The sequence below is a fragment of the Zalophus californianus genome, chromosome 3, assembly GCF_009762305.2.
Source record: "Zalophus californianus isolate mZalCal1 chromosome 3, mZalCal1.pri.v2, whole genome shotgun sequence".
Taxonomy (NCBI): Eukaryota; Metazoa; Chordata; class Mammalia; order Carnivora; family Otariidae; genus Zalophus; species Zalophus californianus.
The window spans coordinates 56,799,731-56,825,533 of NC_045597.1; the positions used below are offsets into that span (position 1 = coordinate 56,799,731).

Here is a 25,803-nt window from a genome sequence, read left to right on the forward strand (position 1 = left end):
CCCTATCAGGCCTTAAAAACAAGGCTCCAGACAGGAAATCCCACCTGTGGGCAGCAGCCTCAGCCCATGCCTGTGGGGTCCCATCCTGCTCATGAACCTTCCTGTTGGCCTGCCCTATGGATTTTATTATTATTATTTTTTAAGATTTTATTTATTTGACAGAGAGATAGAGAGCACAAGTAGGCAGAGAGGCAGGCAGAGAAGAGGGGGAGAAGCAGGCTCCCCGCTGAGCAGGGAGCCCGATGCTCAATCCCAGGACCTTGGGATCATGACCTGAGCCGAAGGCAGACACTTAACCAACTGAGCCACCCAGGCGCCCCTGCCCTATGGACTTTAGACTTGCTTAGCCAGCCCCCACATTCACATAAGCCAATTCCTTGTAAACAAACAAACAAAAAAAACCTCTTAATATGTATTATCTCCTGCTAGTTCTGCTTCTCTAATTAAATCTGCAATATGGTGATCTTAGTACACAACTGCTTTTCTTTACAAAGGAGTTACCAACATGCACAAAATTCACAAATTAAACAATATTCCTTATTAGAGGACACAAAACCGTTAAGACTGGAACCATTTTGTGTGTAGCTCACTACAGGGCTCGATCTTGACTACTGATATTTCAATAGGACTGATTTTAAAAATTTTAATACAATCTAATTCACATTTAAATAGTACTAATTTTGTAACTTTAAGAACCTGATGGCTTCTTTAATTGCTGTACAATATGCAGTCTTCTTGAATGTTTAAAATGTATAATCTTTGTGAACTAGGTGAGGGGAATCATGAGTACACTTATCTTGATGAGCACTTAGTAACAGATGGAAATGCTGAATCGCTATATTGCACGCCTGAAAATAATACATTATGTTAACTACACTGAAATTAAAATTTAAAAAAAGTATAATCTTCATGCTTCTCTAATAGAAAAATCTTTTTTAAATAACCAGACTTCATCTATCATGCTTCAGAAGTTTATTCATTTATTCATTAAGTTCTTAAAGGAACACAACTTGGTATTTACAAAGAGACGGATTACTTCTCTTGGCGAGCTCACCAAGCTAAATTTCTGCATGTAACTGAAGGAAAATACTGTGATTACAGTAACATATGAAACAACTTTCCTTATATAGCTATTTCCAGATTGAATCTGATTATTTAATTCTTGTCTCTTGGGAGATTCCAGAAATCAAGGTCCACAAATCTGTTTGGCTTAATAGATAAGAAGTATCACTGGATTGGGTTTAGGAAATCTGGCTTCTAATCTTAGCTGAAGATGGGGAACTTCTTTAACCTTTCTGAGCCTACTTCCTTATTTAACAACAAATCAGTTATTAAATGCCTATTAGAAGCCAAGCAGTTGCCAGACACTAGAGATGTAACAGTGAACGTAACGAAGACAGTCCAGCTTTCACAGACTTCAAGCCTGACAAAGTGAGGGGTTTAGGCTAAATTACCTCTAAGACCCGTTCCTGAGTTAGCATTCTAGGATTTAAATGGGATCATATTCATATATTCTGTGGCCTGAGGTTAATACAACAATGATTTCCAAATGACCTTGCAAAAGCTGTAAAGTATTAAATAGTTCCCATATGAACATTGGTAAAATAACTTTTTAAATCGTAAGCAGGTTTTACGTATTTATTCATAAAGTGATTCAACTATGGAATGATGCATTTTTAGCACTATGAAATCCAATGTCTTGAAATCATTTTTCCCTTTTTATAATCTTGAACAAATTTTATATAATCTTGAACAAATCCTCTTATCTGAAGGTTTTCATGCATTCAGGTATTTTGCATGATGTCTGATGTGATCAGTAATAAAGGTTGCGATGAAGTAGTAGCTATGATCATAACCCTAGAAGACAAAAGCGAGAAATGTAGGATATTTACCAGTCAGAAACATCAATATTAAGGACATTAAATATATCTCTCATGTCACTTAATTTTCTTGTAAATCCTGAAATTATTAGAACATGAGAAAGGCTTATAATCAAAATCAAGCTTATTATACTTGTACTTCAATATTTTCACTGAACATTAAGAGAACAGCAAAAATAGAAAAAGAAACATTCTGCATAGCCTCGTTTCTAGATGCTACCATTAATATACAAAGAGAGGAAATAACACATTAATCAAATGTACAGGGTAAACAGGTGGTCATATCAACAAGGAATAAAATAATCAGAATTTAAAGAAGTCAGAAACATAGGCAAGAAGTTTCAACTCACAGAAGAAACACACTAACATTGGTAACACAGAAAATGTTAAAATACAAAATAAGCACACAAAGGCAATACAGAGAAAGAGCAAAAAACCACCCAAATGGTTAAACATTGTTTGGGAAGTCAAACACAGCTATCCTAAGTCTAGTTAGGAATTTCACCTCCTATGCAATAAAAGCATATCACATTTTTATTTGAGGAAAAAGGAATAATTCATTAAACCCTGACATCCCTTAGCAATAAACCACACTGGGGAAAAAGCCAGTCAACTATTTTGAAAACTATTCTGAAACAGAGAGAAAATGTAATAAACAGATCTCATGCTACCTGGTTAATTAAAACCACATCTAGATAAATGGAGAGAAGATGCTTCCTCGGGGCATCCTCTGAGTACAAGATAAGACGAGGCTTTCAAAGGAAAAAGAAAAAAAATTAAGGTGGGAAGAACCTAAGGGGGGTTAAACAGGTAATTTGGGGGTGGCCTCCGTTCCAAAACACAATGAGAACAGAAGGTGAAATAAACTGAAAGGAGGTAAAAGTCTAAGAAAGATTTTTAAGTTTTTAGCTTATTCAATGGTCTGTGATGAGAGAAAATGGGAATTTTCCTAAGCACTTAAGAAGCAAAAAAAGCCCTAATAAAAATATCACCTGGGTTCCAAGGAACAAAGCAAATCCCTAAGGTTTTGATGAAATCAGTAAATGTTCTTAATCTTTTACTTTCAGAGATATGCAATGTTACATATCTTGGGAACGGAAGTTAATAAGTAAAGAGTTCCAGGTTAAAGTCATCCAAGTAACTTAAAAGCATGATCTTTTGTTTCCTGTGGCTGAATCACAGAAATGAATCTGACAAGAATGTTGTCAAAATTAAGGCTGAGCTCCGGAATCACTTGGTTTCACATTTCTCAATGATTAGACCAGCCCTAGTTAATTAGTTCAATTTAGAGCTGAAGAAATTTCTTAGAGAGAGAGAGAAACATAAAGAAAAGCATTTTCCACTCCTGTAATTCCTCAATCGTTCCAAGGTTAAACAGGATCTTCAGACCCATGATTTCAACCCACAAACCCTAGGAAATGTAGGACCAAGCAGCACCTGCCAGTTTTTACAGATGGACAGATGTCTGAAGACAGGTCCAGATGCAAGGATGTGGGTGCCCCGGCACCTGTGCAGCACATGCCCTCATGTGACTGAGGGCTCTAACCTTATGCAGCTTCACAGGGGTTTAATGCCTTGCACAGTGTCAGGAACACATGGCGTAGCTATGACTATTCTTGTTATTATTTATTATTATTTTTATTTTATTAGAGAAGTCCCAGGGTAAAACAAAGTTACAATTTTGAGCTCTCAGGAGTGTACCACAAGATGACAGTATATTTTATCTAAAATACAAAGCCAGTTGTCTGTAACTTCCACAGTGATATTTAACAGAACACCCACCTTCATGAGAAAATAGAAAATGGCCTATCACGACACTGCGAGAAAGATTTTTTTTTTTTAGAGAGCGCGCGCGTACACAAGCAGGGGGAGGGGCAGAGGGAGAGAGAGAATCTCAAGCAGACTCTCCATGAGCACAGTGCCCATTGCGGGGCTTGATCTTTCAACCCTGAGATCATGACCTGAGCCGAAATCAAGAGTTGGACACCCAACCAACTGAGCCACCCAGGCGCCCCAGGAAAGATTAAAAAAAAAAAAGAAGAAGAAGAAGAAGAAGAAGAAGAAGAAGAAGAAGAAGAAGAAGAAGAAGATAGCAGGAGGGGAAAAATAAGAATGAAGGGAGGAAATCAGAGGGGGAGACAAACCATGAGAGACGATGGACTGAGAAACAAACTGAGGGTTCTAGAGGGGAGGGGTGGGGGGATGGGTTAGCCTGGTGATGGGTATTAAAGAGGGCACGTACTGCACGGAGCACTGGGTGCTATACACAATGAATCATGGAACACATCACAGACTAATGATGTAATGTATGGGGATTAACATAACAATAAAATTATAAAAAAAGAAAAAAAATGTCAACTTAAAGGCAGGAGAACACATTGGAACTACTGGCGTTCCGTTTAGATAAAAGATGCTTATATAATTTGAGCTAATTGTGTCATTCTTGACTGGTCTTCCTGTTGTATTTATTGATATTATTAAATAGGGGTGGGTCCTTTCATTAACTTCTTTGAGTTGGTTTGATATGTTAAGCAGCTCGTGCAATTCCATATATGCAGTGACACTTGAAGGAGCCTTAGTTTTGTCTTCTACCTCCCACTTGAAATGGAAAAATCATCAGTTAACAAACTCTCTCAGATTATAAAAATAAATGAACACATTCTTTCATTCTTCCCTCAGCTCTCAAAAAAGTAGTGTGCCAGCAGCTATGATGAACATTTATTCTAACAGGCAGTGTTTTCCCACACATTTTCCAGACCCAATTAGAAAAGCTGGTATGAATCCCTGGGTTCTTCAGTTTCTTCAGAATACAAAGAAGACTGCTGAAAGGTGCTCACTTGTTTATTTAGTAAGCACTTCCTGAGATCCTACATGCTGGGTAATGGTGCTGAGCATGAGCATACAGGGGCACATGACATCCCTGCCCTTCTGGAATTCTGTGCCATGTTTTTACTATTCTCTAACACGCAGTGCAGAGGCCAAAACAGCCTCTGAGTCTTCAAAAAGGGCCTGAGACTTGAAGAGGTCAGATAGCCTTGCTTCAATATTGTTTCTGGAAGTTTCTGTCAGGTCACTGATATCTTTTCCTCACAATGTAACTTCAATAACTGGAAATAAGACATATGAGGCTTCAGAGTAAGATCTGATCTTTGTATACTATCAAAATTCTGCTATCTAGTGCTTTTTCAATTTAGATTCGCTGAAGTCTAAACAAAAAAAGAAAAATTCTATGAGGCAACAAACAAATATCCCCATGCACCACACTTACCTCTCATTATTTTCGGACAGTAGAGAATAAAAATAGAGTGTGAGCATTTAACACCAAAAAGAGGTAAATAAATAAAGTTGGGTAAATCGTGTACATGATTGTAGTAATTCTCAATCTTCCTCCTTAGTTCACAAACTTACATATAGCCCCTATTTTTTTTCAGCCTACTTAATGCTTCACTGCTCCCATTTCATAAAGAAATACAGTTCTCTCGTACTTATATGTCAATGATAAGGCAGATACGATTCTCAGACCTGAGGTATCCTGAAGTAAGTGGAAGTTGGCCTGAAAACGTGAAGGCATCCTCTCCGGAGCCATGCCCAGTCATGTCTACTCAGTTGCTCATTCAATTATAACAAGTCTAAACATCATCTTCAGACCCTGTAGTTTGCTGGTAACCTGCCCTTGCCGGAAGGAAAGTGAATGAAAAATTGTGTCTGAGCAAAGATTGCGGCTGGTAATTTCAATACTTTCCCACTTTTTTTAAAGAACTGAATATTTTGTCTCGACTCCTCATTAAATACACCCAACTGTGTTTTTTAGTTGCTTAGGATATAAGCATTTCAGAAATAAATAAGTTGATTTATTTTTTTCCCTCCAAGAATTTCATCAGTGTTTTACTTCTGTGCTATTTTTATAACAAACTCCAGAGATTTTTCAGTCTTTGCTGGCAGGCTGAAACTTTGGTGTTGGTAGTAACAACAGAATTTCCTGGCACTGCCTCGGGGGGGGGGGGGAAGAAGAGGCATCCAACACTGCTAGTGCCAAGAAATCATTCGGAAAGAAACATGGTTTATTATGTCCCTTAGAGCTAGAGTTAATGTAGTTAAACACACTACTTTATAATCAAATTGGTATTTGGGTTTCTCAAAGTTGGTTATTGACTGAAAACATGTAATTCTGATAAGTGTTTAAATTAATCTAAGAAAATACTATTACTTAAAGACAGACACTCAGAGAAAACAAGGTATATCTAATATATTGGTTTTTGACATGTTTTCCCACATGATTGATCGATCTATCTACATATACATGTAAATATGTATGTAAATATATTATTATATAATATATATTATTTACATGATCAAAATATTAGGGGAATTAAAAAACCAGGGAGACTGTTAAGATCTGTTGCAGAAGTTAGATCACAGGTTACGCATCAATTCTCCTTGCGTCAGCTAATTCCATCCCTTCGCTCCTCGGGAGCGCGGCTTCACCTTGCTTGGGGATGGTGAGACTGATGAGAGGACGTGTGTTTCCATTCAAATGGCCTCGCTTCCAGTTCTGGTTCTACTGTAAACTAGTTGTGTGATCTTAGATACAAAGTACTCTTCTGAGCCTGTAAAACAGACAGGAGCCATATATGCAAACCTACAGCCAACATCATACTTAGTGGGGAAATACTGAAAGCTTTTCTCTAAGATCAGGAACAAGACAAGGTGCCCACTTTTGCCACTTCTGTTCAACCTAGTACTAGAAATCCTAGCTAGAGCAATGAGGCAAGAAAAAGACGTAGAAGGCGTACAGTTTGATGATATCATCTTAAATGCAGAAAACCCTAAAGATTCCATAGTAAGATACAAAAAGCAACACCCCAAAATCAGCTGCATTTTTATACGCTAACAATGAACAATCTGAAAAGGAAATTATGAAAACAACTATGTGATTCCACTTACATGAGATACTTAAGGAGTAGTCAGATTTACAGCGAAAGTGGAATGATACTTGCCAAAGGTTGGAGACAGGGAGGAAGAAATAGGAATTAGTGTGTACAGGTTTCCTCTTTCTATGGAATTAGATCATAAGCATCACTAACTTAATAAGAAGGCTTTCACTTTGTCTTGTTATAATTAAAAAAATACCTTACTAGAGGTAGCTTTTCAAATTCTGAAATATAAAGTATTATGGAATCTTGCTTAAAAAAAAAAAGATTTTATTTATTTATTTAGAGAGAAAGAGAGAGTGAGCGAGCAGGGGGAGGGGTAAAGGAGAGGGAGAATCTCAAGCAGACCCCAGAGCTGAGCATGAGCTAGACATGGGGCTTGATCCCCCGCAGAGTCAGATGCTTAACCAACTGAGCCAACCAGGCGCCCCTGGAATTTTGCCTTATAGTTACTTAGAACAAGCTGAGGTTTCCTAGTACTTGCCTCTTGTAATCTAAAAACAACAGGGACTTTCTTTTCTGTACAGGCAGCTATGAAGTTATCAGGTAGTAACTGTCCATCTGAAAGGAACTGGTCATCTTTCCCTTGATCAATTAGTATGTCCAGCTGAGAACCTGGGTAGGACTTCACAAGATGGGTAGCATCATAAGCCTAGAAAAAGAAAAATATTGAAAAATAAATTGGAAAGTGCCCAGAAATATGTTCTTCAAAACAGAATGCAGTAGAACCAAATATAAATTTAACATTATTTAAGCTCTAAGGATGATTAAACCAGAAAAATGCTTTATCATTGTCTTGCCTGGCTTTTATTTATAAGATCTTCAGAAGTCTATGTCCCACTTCTAGCCTCTTCTCTACTTCGAAGCAGTCCTGGGCCAGTGGCAAGAATTCTGTACCTCAGCATTCTTCATAGGATAGACTTTTTTCTTCTAAACCTTTGAGGTTCTTAATCACCTCCCAACTCCAAAATCGTAATTTTTTTTCTTTGTAAATCCCTCCACAAATTGACTATTTCTCCTACCTTCCTTATCTTTTTCTATTTCCAGATATTTTCTAGTTCAAATAGTCTATTTTGTTGCCTCTTCTTTTTGGCTCTAATTCCAGACTTAAATACATTCAGTCTTCTCTTCTGCGGTCTGTTGAACACCACCAAATGTCTGCTATCCCCATAAGCTTTCAGGAAGATTTAATTTAAATAATCTGACTCATATAAACAATCCCTCAAATTTGTTATCTGAGGAGCTGCCACTAGTTACAAGTTCGTATTTTACCATCCACCTTTAAGTATTCTGGATTCATATATATTCACTAGCGACAACTTCTATGTACCAATCAAGACAAACAAAAACCCAAAGAGTTCCCCTTCTAAAGTAGCCTGCTTTTAAGACTTGCTTTCTTTAATCTCATAAGGAGAGACTGGAAGGGGATCTATAAAGTCCAACTAGTTCTAAGCTCTGTGACTTCATAATTCTGCACGGCCTCATTCCAATACTAAATTAAATAGCCTAAACGCAACATAATTAAGATAGTAAAATCTACTGCCACTTAGAGAAAAATTATATAATTAGATTCCTTTATATGTTACCTGTGCCTCTACCTCTCCCCTCCTTTCTTCCAACCAGTTGGTCTTTTTCTTTCTTTTTTTAAGATTTATTTATTATTTGAGAGAGAGAGAGAGAGAGCAGAGGGACAGGAAGAATCCCAAGCAGAACTCCCCACTGAGTGGGGAGCCTGACTTGGGGCTTGATCTCACCACCCATGAGATCATGACCTGAGCTGAAATCACAAGTCGGACACTAAACTGACTGGGCAACCCAAGCACCCCACCAGTTGGTCTTTTACCCAACTCTCCCATCAGAACCTAAGACCCGTGTGGATGTGAAAGGTCATCATCACCTTTGTGACCTAAGATCTCAAACTCCACACAGGCTCTGCACAGTGGCAAGGACTCCAAACACCCAAGTACATGCACCATCAGCTCTCAAAGTACCTAATAGTAATCACTTTCTGCATTCTTCCAATATAATAAAAATCTGAGCCTAAACAAAACAGAATTCTAATCTAGTGCCTAAAAGATTAACCCTCCAATTTGTTAGAATTTCAATGACCAATCTTTTTTTTTTTTAAGATTTTTATTTATTTATTTATTCATGAGAGAGAAGAGGAGAGAGAGAGAGCGGAGGGAGAAGCAGGCTCCCAAGGAGCAGGGAGCCCGATGCGGGACTCGATCCCAGGACCCTGGGATCATGACCTGAGCTGAAGGCAGACGCTTAACCATCTGAGCCACCCAGGCGCCCTCAATGACCAATCTTAAATAAAATTAGGATCCATGTGTGAATGACCCCCCCTGAACACACAACAGTAAGACAAAAAAATTTTTTCTTCCCCCACTCAGGTATTTTCTACTTGTTAACATGATGATGGATGTATTTGCCAAATATTCAAACTCTTGGCGACGTTTGCAAATAGCTTATTTCTGCACAAAAGTCAAATGGGTCTCGGGAGAAAGAGCCGTTTTTAAATTTTCATTTTGAAGCATTTGCTCCCATGCTTGAAAAAGCAATCTTGCTACTGGGAATGTTCGCATAAATGCACATTACACAATATCTATTTTTAAAAACTTGAGTCTGGAATTTAAAATCCAAATCTGAGAAATGCTGGATTTTGAAACAAATAAAGGAAATAATTAAAAGGCCAGGACTCATGCTTCCTGTTGTACAATTGAGCACCTGGTTAATAAGAGGCAAATCTAAAGTCATTAATAAAGTGTGGTATTTATTGGTAATGTTAATTTAGAAATAAACACAAAAATTAATCATTAGAATAAAGAATGTAGTTTCAGAACATCCACCACAATTCACTACAATTAGAAAATAGGGCTTTTTTGTTGTTGATCTTGTTCTACATATATTCTTTTGTTCATTATGTTAGCTCTGGATCTTTTAGTGAGTTAGGAATATAATGTCTGTGGTGTGTAGCTTTTTCACAAATCTGAAAACTTAAGAATGAGTATGAAGACAGCCATCCCAGTACCTACCTTCCATTTACTTTGATCTGTTCCCAAATATCCACTAAAGGCTTTTTTGCCCCAAGGACAGAGCACTGGGTTGCAAATGGGAGCAAATGCCGACACAGACTTCAGAAACAAAGGAAATTTAAAAACAAGTTATATTTTGCTAAATCAAACATGAACAAACATTTGCAACTTGCTTAAAAACTCAGAAATTTATTTGCAACTTGCTTATGAACTCTGACTTGCCATGAAAACACTTGTGAACAATTTTCCATTGGTTATATGAAGCACTGAGATTGTAGGCCTCTCCATGATACATCTTTTGTACATTCTATTATGAGAGCTAATTAACCATAGGTGCCAACATACTGTAAAGCAATACATTGTATTTTCATTAAATAATAATTTCAATAAATAATTTATTTCATTAAATAACACATGCAAGTTTATATTCAGTTTCCACTCATTTTTTCCACTTACAACTAATGAGTAGTAATATAGAACAGTTTACACTCATCTTTGTGAACCTGTTATTAAATCTGAGACACATTAGTTCTCTTAAAGAGGGCCAGGAAAGCACTGAGCAATGCATTAAATATTTGTATTCTATGCAGTGTTGTTTTTCACTGGATAAGTGGCAGAGATGGAATCGTTCAGTTTCAGAGCACTTCTAAAAGTGTATGTTTATTAATGTCTATTACCTTTTTTAAAGGACAAAAAAACAACTGAATTTGACTTTCTCCCTTAAATGTAATAAACTGTCTTATGTATAAAAAATGGAAAATAAGACCTTATTTTAAAAACCTACTGTCAAGCCATGAATTAGTTCAACTTTATAATAAAGTCTGCTAAAAGAAAAATATCTGGTGCCACAATAAGAAACTGCTCTCAGAAATATTGTCATTTCTCAGGGGCACACCTGAAATAGCTAAGAAGTCCTTCCTAAGGGAAGGACATGGATTAAACAAATCTTGAGGTATCTGACAGCCCTGTGATGTTAAAGACAGAAGCAATTCTGAGATTATCACTGCTTCACCATTTCCTTTTTCAACATGATGGCATGCTGCTCTACCCAAGACATTTTACATATGGCGGTTATTCCAACTTGGCTTATTTAAACAACAAAAAAGTGAAGCTATACTATTTCAAATAAATGAATAGAAAGACTGACAGTGTTATTTTTCAGTTAAGCTGCAATCCAATTTCCATCAGAGGCAATGAGAAGAGAGAATACTTAAACTTTTACAAATCATGAATATTTTCTACCTCAGGAAATTAAAGTCAACTTAACAAATGTAATCCTGGGAAAAAATATAAGTAAGTGATATACACTGCCACAGTAATAAGAATAAGCTTTAGGGGAAAAAAAAATGCCTATAAAACTATAGTTTGAATAGAAGCAATAAAAATTGCTTTACCATACTTCTAGTAGACCAACTGTGATAGAATTCCTGTATTTCTGATTCTGGAGCATATAACCGTGTGGTCAAATTTAATACTCTTCCCCTAGAGTCCCCTGAAACTCCCAACACTAGAGAAGTTTAGTCCCAGTACTATAAAATAACAATATCCTAGTTTCACTCTTTGAAAGTTCCTAACTGACATTATCCAAGAGAAATACTTGTCACTGAAAGCTTCGGTAATCTTACTTTGTACTTTCCAGGATTCTTCAAAGCACAAATCAGAGCTCCATGGCCTCCCATGGAGTGGCCAAAAATAGACATCCTTTGGGGGTCCACCGGAAAATTGGCATTTATGAGTTGGGGAAGCTAAAGAGCATTTAATAGTGTGAAAGAAGACATGAAAGAAACAAGTTTAGACTTCTTCAAAGTCATATAAAATAATTACACAATTAACACTTCCAAATCAGTCTTAGAGTACTATGAACTAATAAAGATGAAAAAAAATCTCAGGTAGACAAGGATTATTAATGTATCACTGGAGAAAAGTAATCCTCAGAAAGCAAATTAAAGAAGACGATGCAGAAAAGCCTTTAAAATGTCTTAACTTTTGATCCTGTAATTTCACTTCTTGGCATCTATTCTAAGGGAAAAGTCCTTAGGGAAAAAAAATTATACATAAAGACAACCAATGCAATAAAATTTACTGTGGTAAGAAATACACGTAAATATGTAAATAACCTACGTTAGAAAAAACTAAATTATGACATTTGACAGAATGTTATGCAATTACTATTATGTTACAAATAGAGTATTAGAAAATATTTTATACAACTAAAAAAAAGAAGATAAAAAATTTTACAACTGTATGAAAACTGGTCATACAAAAAAAAGTCTGGAATATACCAAAACAGTTATTATTTGGAGGATGGAATAATGGGTGATTAAAATTTTATATTATTGTTTCTGGATTTTTATGATATACACATTAACAATTAAAGTCATATAAAATTTAGAAAAATGCATGAACTGCACATAAATATTATTAACAGAAGCAACGATTTACCCTTACTTATCCTTTCTAAGTAAGCCTTGGTTAATCATTATAAAATATGTCTGAATAAACCAGCTGCCAGAGTTTTTTCATATATTGTTTTCTTTGTATAATCTGGGTAGTGTACGCAGGTATCAATGTATTTATTATCCTCTTTAAAACTGTACTTAATATTAATTTAAATTGTAGTAAATAAGACTACCGCATAAGTAAACTCTGGAATGTTCACTAAGATAATCAATAAATATGTACCAAATAGATTCAACAATACCATACCCTGGTTTAAAATTCTCAGGACTGAAGGACTTTGTGACCCAAACAATTCGTAATCATCAATTAATAAATACAACATAAATGAAATTACCTCCTCAGTTACGTAAGAGTACATTCTGTAGTTAGTTTTCCAAGGATCTTCAGTGGCATCCACATAAAACCCAGCACCAGTGCCAAAGTCCCAGCTCTCATCTTCTCCTTTAATATTGCAGCCACCTATCAGAGAAACATCCCGTGGCCTCATCTACTCCATGGTAATGACCCATGTTTAGTAACACTCTTTTAAATGAATCTGGAAGTTCACTTGCATTTGGGCGGTTCGCCAAATATTGCAGTTCTCTACCTTTTCCAACGGATACTCCCTGGTCCTCTTAGCCCTGAATGGGGCCACGTGACTAGTTCTAGCCAATGAGGTGAGAGAGGGAATGCCCTTCCAGGCTGGAGAAGTCACTGCTAAGGGGAGGCACAATGGCTTTCTCTGTGGATGAAGTGCCCTCCTATGTATTCCGATTATATGCTTCTTCAGTGTTTACCTGTCAGAGGACTTATATCCTCTCTCTACTCTTCCAAAATGTGTTGAGATTCCTTCCCTGAGGACCCTCCCCTATTACCAACACTTTTTTCTCTTAGAAGGAAAAGGAGACAAATGCTTGTGCTCAGATTTACTATCTTGCACTGAAAATGTCTCCGTCTGTACTTTGGAATCATTCCATTATATTTCCCCTATTTATTCACCCCCCAATAGGATTTTCTTATAATCTTTTAAAATTTATTAGGTCTTATTTTATATGCTTGCAGGTGGTTAAAAAGCCAATCACTGAGACAAGAGAATTACATTAATACATAGAGTAATTTCACGAAAATGACCTCTTCATGATATTCAGTACACTCATCCAGGAACATGGCTTTTTCCATTTATTAAAGTCTTTGTTTATGATTATTAGCAAATTTTACATTTCTTTTAAAAAATAAATCTTCATATTTTAAAAGTTTATTCCTAGGCATTTAATATTTTTGATACTACTCAGAATTAAATTTTTTATTACATTTCTAGTGAGGTATGTCTTGCTTTGGTGTATTATATGTCCTGTGAAAGGAAATGTACTACTTCCTAAGGCCAGCCATTTATCTTCCAGATAATTTTAGCTGCATTTAATAAATTCCATTTCCTGACACTTTCTAGGGTCACAAAGTTAAGTTTTAACTCTCTGATGGATTGAGTTCTCAAATATTTGATAGTTTCATTTCTCTAATGTAAGCATTCTAGTTATTTATACTAAAACCAATACACTGATGTGTATTAAATGCATGACTGATGCATGACTGATGAGCAGATGAGAAACGACATAATTTTCATGTGACAGGACAGTCTACCTATGGAATAGAAATATTTTTATGCATTTTGGCATTAGTGCCAATATATCAATCAAGTTGCTCAGTCTCTGTTTTGAAGTGTCTTTTTTTTTTTTTAAGATTTTATTTATTTATTTGACAGAGAGAGACACAGCGAGAGAGGGAACACAAGCAGGGGGAGTGGGAGAGGGAGAAGCAGGCTTCCCGCTGAGCAGAGAGCCCGATGCGGGGCTCGATCCCAGGACTCTGGGATCATGACCTGAGCTGCTTAAGGACTGAGCCACCCAGGTGCCCCATGTTTTGAAGTGTCTTAATATACAAAATGGGACTAGCAAAACGGTCCCTTCTCATAAGAGTGCTGCCATGAGTAAGATTCACAGTGAGGAAAATATATAGCATGGTATTTTAGAGTATTGATATCATCTGAAAGATTAATAGAGATAATAGTCAAAATATAAAATAAACAAAAAATAAAATAATAGTACATTATACCACTTATAACTTAGTCTGAAAGATTTTAACAAGGATCTCTGGACTGAGAATACTTACGAGGGCTTGTATCTGGAGCAATGACGACAAGGCCATGTTCGGAGGCAGCTTGATGATAACCAGCTTTTGATATAAAATTTTGTTCCGTGCAAGTCAAACCTGAAGATCAGAAATGGTGTTATCTCATGCTACACTGTGGATGGTTTATAAGATGTAACCCTTTTTTTTTTTTTTTAAGATTTTATTTATTTATTTGAGAGAGAGAGAGAGAGTGCATGAGCAGGAGAGGGGCAGAGGGAGAGGGAGAAGCAGGCTTCCCGCTGAGCAGGGAGCCCGATGCTGGGCTTGATCCCAGGGCCCTGGGATCATGACCTGAGCCGGAGGCAGATGCTTAAACTGACTGAGCCACCCAGGCGCCCCATGATGTAACCCTTTTATAATATAGGAAAACAACTCACTTGGTATTATTAAAACACTTTTTTTTTTTAGAAATGATTCTAAAGAAGACAATAAAGTTCCCTTTCTCATAAAATTTACAGTAGTATTAATCTAAGAACTGTCTTAGGTTAAATGCTCCCACAGCTGTCCTTTCAAAGTCACTCACTAAAGTTTCAAACACTGAAATCCTTAGGACCAGATGTATTTGGGAATTCAGAATTTTTCAAACTGTAGAACAGCAATATGGTGTAGAAAGCAACGTTGTATCAACCCCAGTGGGGTGCTGTCAAACATGCTAATTAAACATGTTACTGTTCCTGCATCAAAACATAAATATTCACAATAAGTCAGCATAATACTATAAATAACTTAAATTTTTTTTTTATAAACAGAATTTAGCCTGATCATCTTTGTATTCCTCGGTGTTTTAAGAAGAGAGAAATGGTTACCATATAGCTCCTTAAACTTTAGCTCTAGTTTTTCCAGCTATTTCTGCTGCTTTTCCTAGCTATAGGCTTTTCGGTCGTGTGACAGAAGAGATGACTGAATCCTCTTATTACAGGAGAAGGGCCAAGAATAAACTGGCAACAGATGGATGAGCTAAGTACCACCTAACCCAACACCCCTTTTCCAGTGGCCAATGCCAAATATCCCACCACATCTGATAATTAGTGACATCAAAGCTTACTAGTATGTGTGATACGGTATGAATTAACTATGGAACACTTCTATAGTTTCTATTTATCCCCTAGCAGCCAGCACAGGGGCTTATGAAATGGTTGCTAATGAGGATTAAATTAATAAATAATTACAAGATACAAAGTTACCAGTATTATTGGATAAAGTGTTTCGGGAGTTCATGTTTATTTATTTATTTATTTATTAAGATTTTATTTATTTATTTGACAGAGAGAGACACAGCGAGAGAGGGAACACAAGCAGGGGGAGAGGGAGAGGGAGAAGCAGGCTTCCCGTGGAGCAGGGAGCCCGATGCGGGGCTCGATCCCAGGACCCTGGGATCATGACCTGAGCCGAACAGGCGCTTAATGACTGAGCCACCCAGGCGCCCCGGGAGTTCATGTTTAAACTGTTAGGACATACATACTTTCACTAGTCATAGCAGGGGAAGAAGGTCCTTGTTTGTCCACTCTGTTCCTTCCCAATAAATCTTCCAGAGATACAGGAGCCGTATCATGATGAAGAACTACCCCAAATACTGATAAAAAGTCAGCGGTCTTGATGACCTTAATGCAAATGTGTTCGGAGGCAAGGTAATAAGGGTAACAAGAATGGGTTTTGAGGATTTCAGACAGGATCTGGTTATAAAGATGTCACTCAGCCACTTACTGGCTAACCAAAATCAGGCAAGTAACTTGAATATTTTGAGTCTCAGTTCTTTCATTTGAAAAATGGGGATAATATTGCTTATGATGATCTCAGTGTGGCTGGGAGGATTAAATGCAATAATGTAAAAAGCCTTGAATTGTGTCTCGGACACAGTGCAGAGTGTCTTATACTTGGGAAATGTAAATGTTTAGCGACCAGAGAAAAATTTGTTTTTTTCTAGTTAGAACACAATTTCCTTGATTAAGGTATTAGGAAATGAATTGTAGACTCATAGAAATGAAGATAATTCTACTAGCAGAATTACTCTCAAGAATATAAAGATGGTTACTAATTAACATCCACTTGATCAACTATGCTTACTTTTATGAAGAGCTTTGGGGTTTTTTGGTTAACAGCTTTATTGAGGTAGAATTCAAGCCCATACAATTCACCCATGTAAAGTGTACAGCTCCATGACTGTTGGTATATTTACAACTATGGAACACCACCACTATCTAATTTTAGAATATTTCTGTCACCCCAAAAAGAAAACCCACACCCATTAGCAGTCACTTCCTACTTTCTACTCCCTGCCTCCTCAGCCCTGGTAATCACTTTCTGTCTTTATGGGTTTGTTTACTCTAGACACTTCACATAAATGGAATTTAACAATATGTTGTCTCTTGTGAATGACTTCTTTCATTTAGCATGGTTTCAAGGTTCATCCATGATGTATGGTGCATCTATGAGGACTTCATTACTTTTTGTTGTTGAGCGATATCCCACTGTGTGGATATACCACATTTTCCTTATTTCATTAGTTGACAGACCTTTGGTTTGTTTCCACTTTTTTGTTATTATAAATAATGTATAATGTAATATATGGACATCTGTGTGCAAGTTTTTATATGGACACATATTTTCAATGCTCCTGGGTATATGGCTAATGAAAGGCTGTTCTGATGGTCACCTTGACTTGGGAAAGTTGCAAACCACGCCATCAGGACCATCTTTTAGCATTTCAGTTTGGATGCTTTAATTTTAGTTAATTTAGTCATTTAAGAAATCTAAAAATTGATGTCGTCTCTCTGCCATTGTTTTCTTTCAACGTACCAGGAAATAAATATCCTGAAATTCTTTTGCCATTATTTCTCAAATGTATAGTCGGACGATCTTAATTTTTTAAAAGAAAATCAAGCCTTAGGTTCCAAAGTCTATCTGTTCTTCAGCATCTCACTAAGGAAATTGTCCTGTCATGTGATGTAAACAAACCCAAATTCTATGTTTTATACTCATAAAGCTCAGATGATAGGTCTTGAGAGATTCCAATTTTGGTTAGAAATTTAGGGCCTTATTACTACAGCACCTCTTACACAATACCCTGGTACTTCTGATCTAGGTTATTATACTTACAGCCAGGAGACAGGACTCCAGCAGCCGTCACTAGAAACACAATGCAAAAAGAACAGGGGAAAGACTAAATACAGCCCTGGGCTATAAGTCAGAAAACTTGTTCACTCTGTTACATGATCTCGGTCAATATATAACTTCTCGGTCAATATATAACTTCTCGGGGCCTGTGAAACAGTTACCTGTTCTATAGATTACATGATTTCTAAGGTCATCTTCAGCTACAGTACTGTGTTTCTAAAACAAGCATGCAATTTTGTTCTTGCTGCTTTTGGCAATACCCACTGCTCTTCCAGCAAAATCAGTTTGCTTTTTTCAATCACAGAAATGGGTTGTTGAGTAACAATCAGGCAGGCACTTAATTTTTACCTTTTAAAATGAAATGTTTATTCTCATTTTAAATGATTGGTATTTGGGGCTTATCCTTGGTAAGACATATGTAAGAGGGGATTTATTAAAATCCAAGCTATAAGCAATTTTAAAGTAACAAAAATAGCACTCTATGACATAATTTAGCTTCTATCGAGCCTCTCCTTATGGTTGCTTCTAAAGATGAAATGCCAACATTTTATGAAAGAATTAGCAGACAGCTTCAAACTACTGGTGGCAAAACTTTACTCTCTCATAATCCATTCTATAGTCTTTAATATTTGCCACTGATTAAGAAACCTTAGTGTTCTTTTGTGATTTTTCCAGATTGTTGCCAGAGAAGATTGATGGAGTCTGATTAAAACACGACTTCCCTGGTCACCAAGGCAGTGCATGCATGTTGGGGTTACCTTTACCTTTTCTGTAAGTTGTACCAAAACATCTACTTAACTTCTTTCATTTGTAGCATTCTTCAAATAAAGTAATTTGGTACTCCCCCTTCCAAAAGAAGTTACTTGTCTGTAGTTTCTAATTAGTGTATCATGGGTGTTCTCATTTTACCTAATATTGTTCTATTTGAGTGGTAAAATCTCTACAAACTTCAGAAATTCTTAGGTAGGTACAAATTAAGTAAGTAACTTTGCTAAGCTCTTGCTATTGAGTCCAGAATTTTACATTCTCTGTTAAATTACTTGGTTTAATTTTAAAAGAAGTGAAATCAATATAACTTAGTAGGTCTGAAATTATTCTCAGGATAAAGTAGGAGTAGACTATAAGAGGTTCCTAAAGTCTTTTATAAATGGCTCAGCAAGGACACCAATAAGTCAAGATAAAAGAGAAGATAAGGCAGTTAAAAAGAAAAAGAAATTCCTTTCTAAAACTCACATGAATAACACTTACCAGACAGCCAATATAGTGCAGGGCATTTTCCAGTTTCTGCCTTTGGTGGTAAGTAGATAGCAAATTTCATTTTGCAGTTCAGTTCAACACTGTAATTTTAACCATGACAAAAAAATCAATGCCTCTCACTCGTTAAGACAGAAACATAAAGTATGATTCCACCAACATTTAAGGAATATAACTTGGCCCTTAAAGAAAGAATGGGGCCAATTTAGCATACTGATCTATTAACCAACCTGGGTCTTCGCTGTGCACGGCACACGAGTCATTTGGGGTGGGAATAAATTAAAAGAATAAATGTAATATCCTCAATATAGCACTAATATTACTAAGAGAAAAATTGTTTTTGTTTCTAAAGAGATGTATGAAATAACAAATCAGCTTTTATAAAAAATGAATTCTAAAGATATTAAATTATATGTTTGTTCATGGGCAATGAAATGTACATCTTTAATTTATTCTTTGTCACTAATATCTTATTATAATCACTAACATCACAAATGAGGTAATTTTGATAAAAACCACAGGTATTTTTTCCATGTAAATGGTAATTTGTGCAATAATGATCTTTCATGGGTCTATTTAAGGAATCAAATAGATGGAAGCAGAATGAGAGATACCTAAAATTTTATCTTCTTGGTAGTTACCTGTCATGTTCAAAAACTTTCTGCAATCCTCCAAAGCACTTGTTGCTGGAAATCTGCTTCAATGCCATTCTTCCCCTATTAGTGAAGATTAATCTTATTAATTTCTAAAACACTAGTTCCTGAAAAATTTGAAACAAAACTGTTTTCAGATAAATTAGCCAACATACACAACTGTTTTCCACTGAGAATATTTTTTCACTTGCTAATTTTTTCTGGTAAATAACATTAAGAAACTGACTCACTTTCATGTACACACTTAGAGCTGTTATGCACTTCAGGAAACTTTAGTACTTTTGGTAGGTCAATACTAATTTATCCAGTTGGTTAACAAGCTTTTTCTTTTTCTTTTTGTGGACTGCCCCAAATTCTTTTCAGAAAAGAGGGAGAATATAAACAAGCTATTAATTAACTATTTTAGCTTAGAAGATCAAAAACTGTTTAATATTTTACCTGTCAACTGTAACAAACGAATCAAAGAATTGGTCTTACTGATTTTGGCTGATTTTTTAAAATGGGAGGAAAATGATGTCACCATAATGACAGCAATGAGTGGTAACATTTATTGAGCACTTACAGCGTGATCGCCACTTTGCTATACGCGCACCCAGATCAAATTCCTCGTCCTATGAGATTTTTTCTGAGAAAGTGATGCACAACTTTTGGTCAACAATTCTCCCTTTTAAAACGAACCAACAAGTAAAACATAAGTGAATTAAAAGCGCAGCTTACTGATGGCAGATTTTGAAGTTTGGTAATTTTTTTCTCTCAGACAAATCTTTTAAATGTTCATAAATACAAAATTTTAAGTTTAAATGTTAAAATAGCACACGTTCTTAATTTTTAATAAGACAAAAAAAGTCGGTAAACCATCCGTACCAGAAGTGCGTGTTCAACAAAGAGGAACCAGATTGCTTATGATGTGTATCTCTCAGGAAGGATTCCCTTCCCCTCCTTATTATAAATCAGTTAGCCATACACACTAAATAAACAATCCTCAGATACAAGGAACAGGTATTACCACTCTAGTGGTCTTCTCAGTGAATAAGTTCCACATAATTTCTACTGACATTCTCAGTAACAGTATGCTGATCGGTTGTGGTTTTAGGGTTACTCTAAAAAAATACATAACAATAATCTTAAAAAGTTAATCTTGGAAATGTCTTTGCAAAATTCTTTTTTTAAAAAGAATTTTTATTTATTTATTTGACAGAGAAAGAGAGAGAGCACAAGCTGGTGGAGTAGCAGGTAGAGGGAGAGGGAGAAGCAGGCTCCCCGCTGAGCAAGAAGCCAGATGTGGGGCTCGAGCCCAGGACCCTGGGATCATGACCTGAGTTGAAGGCAGTTGCTTAACCAACGGAGTCACCTAGGCGCCCTGTCTTTGCAAAATTCTAAATAAGATTAGTTTCAATCCTACCTTTCAGTAATTTCCTCAATAAATCCAAATACTTAGCTTTGCATGGGAAAGCTGGGATTTGAACCAGGAAGCCTGACATCAGTGCTCCTACTTTTTGCTGCTATGTTTTACTGCTTCTTTGGAGGGTCTTTATATACTCTCTTTTTTTAGATGCTCTGAGATTGACTAAATTTATAGGATTAGGGCTTACAATTACAGAGAAATTATCTTCTATTCACAGGTTCATGCATTTCATCTATAAGAGATCAATTCTTAAACTGCTCACAAATGTTATTAATTATTATTAACTTCAGCTATTCTTGTTCATGATCCTAGCTTAAATAATACAATAACACAGACAGACGTATAATTTTAGCATACACACGAGACCAGGTAATAGAATTTTTTTGCTGAATTATTCTATAAGGATGTCCTATTTTCTTAAATTTAGTAAGGGCTATGTCTGCTTTCCTAAACCATGGCACACTGAGCATATATCTAGTGCATAAGAAATAACTAATAATTATTTGTTGAATTAATGAATAATTTATTTTATTAACTTCTGACTACCAATTATGTGAAAGTTTTAAAAATCTGCTTGTCCTTCATCTTTTTTGTTCTATACTTTATGATTTATTTTTTTTTTAGTAAAGCACAACTAGTTTATTTCTTCTGTTTTTTTAATGTGCTTTATCTAAAATTCAAAATCAAGTACTTCCCCTTTGGTCAGAGAAAACCAAGTTAAAATGCTGTTTTCAACTGATAGAATGAGCTGAAAAAAATAAAATCAAAGCTTTTAAAGTTTTTTCCTCTAACCACCCATTTTAGAAATTACCTTGATTAAAAATCAAGAAAAAAGTTACACTCAATAAAAAAATATGACAGAAGCTAAGAACTACACTATGATATATGAAATAATATACTAGGTGATTGCGTTCTTCATTAAAACTTTTCTATGTGAAAAATAACATATTTTAAAGTAAGTTATTAGCTTTTTCATCCAACTTTCAAAGTAACACATAAAAAATAAAACTTAAATTTACCTGACCAATTGCTACTTGCTTTTTGCCTGCACCAAAGGATAGATGATCCTGAAAAAAATAAAAAGACCAAGTGGTTTATAAACAGGACATACTTTTCTTTTTTTTTTTTTTAAAGATTTTATTTATTTATTTGACAGAGAGAGAGACAGCACAAGGAAGGGGAGCGGCAGAAAAAGGGCGAGGGAGAAGCCGACTCCCCGCTGGGCAGGGAGCCCGAGCTGGGGCTCGATCCCAGGACCTTGGGATCATGACCTGAGCCGAAGGCAGCCACTTAACCGACTGAGCCACCCAGGCGCCTCAGGACATACTTTTCACAACAGTGGTTATACAGACATGTGCAGGGCATAACACATTCTGAGCAGAGACATTTTCTTCCCTTGAGGCAGATGACTGTCTACTCTGGATAAGGCAGCATGGCAAAAGCAGCTGAGGGAACAGCATCACCCCATCACCTCAGCCCTTAATCTAACTTCCTTCATACTTATTTTGCTACAAGGCAGGCAAAAACTTCTGCTGGACTAAGATTCCTATGAAGAAAGTTTTGTGTGTTTTTTTCTTTTTAATTAAATAGAAAAAAAATTTTAGAGTGTAATTTGTTAGTATGAGATATAATCAACCGCTGAGAGGAAAGAAAACAGGAGTGGGGACGAGAAGAGTAGAGAGAGATGGGGGGGCTAGAATAGTAGAGAGAGACAGAAAGAGCAGACCTGTTTGGCTACGAGGTGTAGATGGAGTTTGTTGCGCAGGAGAAAGGACTTCAGGACTGCTGGGCTGACAGGCTAGAAAGGATGAAGAGCTGAGAAAAATGACTGGGCTTATGAATGATGGTGCAGGGACTGCTGTGACACTGTAAGAAATAAAGAGAAACTTACACAGTAGGTATAGGCCTGTCAGGGTCATTTTATCTGCCGGGTATATTATTTAGGTTCTTGGATTGTATTTTGTAGGAGAAATGGAGTGAAAGAGTGGGGCAGAATAGCAAAACGCAAAACAGATCCCTCCCCCAAGAAAAACCCTGAACAAAAACAAACAACATTTTTACCGTGCCAGTGGGTGTTACACAATTTTTCTAGAAAGTCAATGAAATGAACATCAATATTTTTCAGAGAAGAAAGGTTTTCTCAAGTGCACTGCCAAGCCAATCAGGCAAAAGCTATTAAAGAGAAATCCTCTTTATTCACGAAGCATCTGTTCCCCCAGAAGGCTGACTTGTCAAATCTTAGTTTTCTTAACCTTCTTTACTCAGGCTAACTGCCACCCTCCTCCAGAAAGCTGTGTTCTTTATAGGTTCACCCATTCCTTTCTTCTTTTGATGAGTCTCAGAAGGTCTCTATCTCTTCCTGTGTTTTGTTCTCATTCTTTCTGACTCCTTGGACTTGGATTCATTTCTTCACTTTCAGGGGGTCCCACTCCACCGGCTCTTACAACCTACACAGGTCTCCCCGGCATCATCGGATTATGGTACTGCTCACCATTATGTCTCTGTTTAAATCCTCTCTTCAGATAAAACTCGCTCTCTGGGTTCTTCTACTCCTTCCCCTTCTCCCATCTCCCTTTCCTTTGCTCTTCGCATGCACTCTTTCCCTAACTCCCATTCCCTGTGTTTCAACCACATTTTCTAGGTGGAAGAATCTAAATCTGCATCTCTAAACCCAATCATTCTCATGCATTACTGCCAGAATTTCAATGTCTTACTACACCCTTTTACCGAGATATGCCAACTCAGCACATCTAAAATTAAGTGTTGGGGCACCTGGGTGGCTCAGCTGGTTGAGCACCAGACTCTTGATTTTGGCTCAGATCATTAACTCGGGGTCATGAGATCGATCCCCACGTGGGGCTCCACACTGGGCCTGGAATCTGCTTAAGATTCTCTCTCCCCTCCCAACTCTGTCTCTTGAAAAATAAAAATAAAAAATAAATTTAAAATTAAGTGTCTATCTCCCACCTTCAAACCATTTTTTTCTTTCCTTTTCTTGCCTCTCTTTTCATCCGTGCCTCTCTTGCCCAATCTGTGTGTGAAACGTCTTATTAAAGTTACCCCTGCTTTGAATTCCCACTGCCACCACTCTAATTATACAAAAGAAATTAACAACTTAGGCTCCTACTTTGTTTCCTTCTTGTATGTTCCACTAAAATCAATCCTTCAGGGAAGCCTAGGACTTTAACACACGTAATCTTACTGTTTAATGGATACCTCTACACATTACCTATTCACGCCTCACATGGCCTACATGCAATTGTTAGTCATTTTGATTTATTTTTTATTTGATTTTTAAAAATTTGTGATAAAAACATGTAACATTAAGTTTACTGTCCTATTTTTAAGTGTATAATTCAGTAGTGCTAAGTATACTGTCAATTTTAAAAAACATGGTTAGCTTGCCCACATAACCAGCAAAGGAGAAATCTTGGCCATCTCCATGCTGCTGCTACAGGTGTAGAGGGAATCCCATTCACCTTGTGGTTGAAAAATCACTAAGTCATTGAAATGAAAAATAATATAACTATTTATAACTTTTTTCAAGTTTGGTGCCATCAAAACTTAATAAAATTCAAACTATTAAGAACTGACAAAAAGATAAAGATGAATAAAACTCCATATATACTTTGGTCACATTTTAACTGCGTACTGGCCATAACAGTCTCTTTTCCTTCATAAAAATTCACATGGCTGGCCCATACAGAAATTTTTAATCCACCATGGGGGGAAAATATAGCACCCATGAATTCCAAACACCTTAATTTGGCTCTCGAAATTGTCTTCAATGGTCCCACATTATTTTTCTGGCCAAACTTTCTATTATCTTAAGTCACTCAAACTCAGTTATGCAGAATCCAAGTATAGCCTGGATGTTTCTAATGGCTGGCTTTACCCACTGCCATGGTGTAACAATTTCAGAGTAGGTTCTGGAGACCGACCCTCCAGTTTCAAATTCTGGCTTCACCCTATACTACTACGACATGACTTTAGACAAGCTAGGTAATCTTTCTATGACTCATTTCCCCATCTATAAAATGGAGATATAATACGATCAATTTGAGGGCTGATCCCGAGACTAAATGACTTAATTTATTATTGACTGTTAACACCGCAGACTATGCATACAAATGTTAGTTATTATTATTCCAGCAACCTTGAATGCCCCCCGAGGTCCGCTCAAATGCCAGCTCCCCGGCAACACCATCAGGGAGTGACCTCCAGACCCCTCCAGAACTCGGACAGCATTTACAACACGGACAGACTAACAAAGCGCTTGCACATGCGTTAGCAGGTGCGGGTTCCCCCCGTACCCAGGGCCCTGAAACGCGCGCCTGCCAGGGCTACTACAGCTTTGGGCTCTGTTTCTCACTAAACTGGGTATGCAGCTACTTCATGCGGTGGCGATCGGATCAAAGGGCGGGGAGAATCTATGCAAAATGGAAACAGCTAAATAAACGGAAGCGGGTACGGAGACCGCAGGCCCGAGCGCCCAGCGTTACACTCATCTGGAAGCTCAGGGAAGGAAAGGGATTCGGGCCAAGGCCTGCGCCTGCAGCCAAGATCCTGGCCTCGGAGACCCAGCCCTTGGCCTCCAGCGTCTGCTGGGTCGCGTTCGGGATCGGGGCCGCCGTTCCGGCGATCAAGCCTGCTGGACTCGCCCCTGGCCTCAGCGTCCGCCCCGGACCAGGTCCCGCCGTGCAATCGGAGCCGCAGAGGAACTGGGGACATCCAGGGCTCTGCCCAGACTCAGTCTTACCTCGGGGATTGGCGCCGGCGGCCAAACAAGCAGCAGCAGAAGCGGGAAGGCGGGGCCTCATCATGGCCGCCGGGGACCAACGCTCGGGGTCGCCCAGGCTCGACCCTGCCGCTGCCAGGCCCTCCCACTTTCAGGCCCGCCCA

At 37.3% G+C, this 25,803-nt stretch overlaps 1 protein-coding gene across 6 annotated transcripts; it reads right to left on the reverse strand.

Annotated features, from left to right (window-relative positions):
• Positions 1–955: 955 nt before the first annotated feature.
• ESD (esterase D) lies at positions 956–25,803 on the reverse strand. 6 transcript variants are annotated; one of them, XM_027590412.2, is made up of 12 exons: positions 25,661–25,798; positions 22,628–22,767; positions 21,921–21,968; positions 20,059–20,160; positions 19,485–19,559; positions 18,838–18,926; positions 14,455–14,553; positions 12,644–12,768; positions 11,475–11,594; positions 9,850–9,948; positions 7,296–7,463; positions 956–1,857 (listed from the first exon to the last, which is right to left on the reverse strand). In XM_027590412.2, exons 5-12 carry the CDS (start codon positions 19,550–19,552, stop codon positions 1,777–1,779), a joined length of 849 nt encoding a protein of 282 aa, XP_027446213.1. In that variant the 5' UTR covers positions 19,553–19,559; positions 20,059–20,160; positions 21,921–21,968; positions 22,628–22,767; positions 25,661–25,798; the 3' UTR covers positions 956–1,776. The 6 variants fall into 6 exon arrangements, with proteins under 6 accessions (XP_027446213.1, XP_027446214.1, XP_027446212.1 ...); XM_027590413.2 differs by lacking the exon at positions 22,628–22,767 and having other exon boundaries at positions 20,059–20,121; positions 25,661–25,801; XM_027590411.2 differs by lacking the exon at positions 22,628–22,767 and having other exon boundaries at positions 25,661–25,801.

Bases quoted from the DNA above. Each gene is read 5' to 3' on its own strand.
- ESD (XM_027590409.2), bottom strand. From the start codon at position 19,552: ATGGCATTGAAGCAGATTTCCAGCAACAAGTGCTTTGGAGGATTGCAG. The intron at 14,554-18,837 runs GTAAGTGTTATT...TCTGATCTTCAG, and splicing joins TGCACTATATTGGCTGTCTG to GTTTGACTTGCACGGAACAA. The intron at 12,769-14,454 runs GTAAGTATTCTC...TTTCTCTGATAG, and splicing joins TGCTCCAGATACAAGCCCTC to GTGGCTGCAATATTAAAGGA.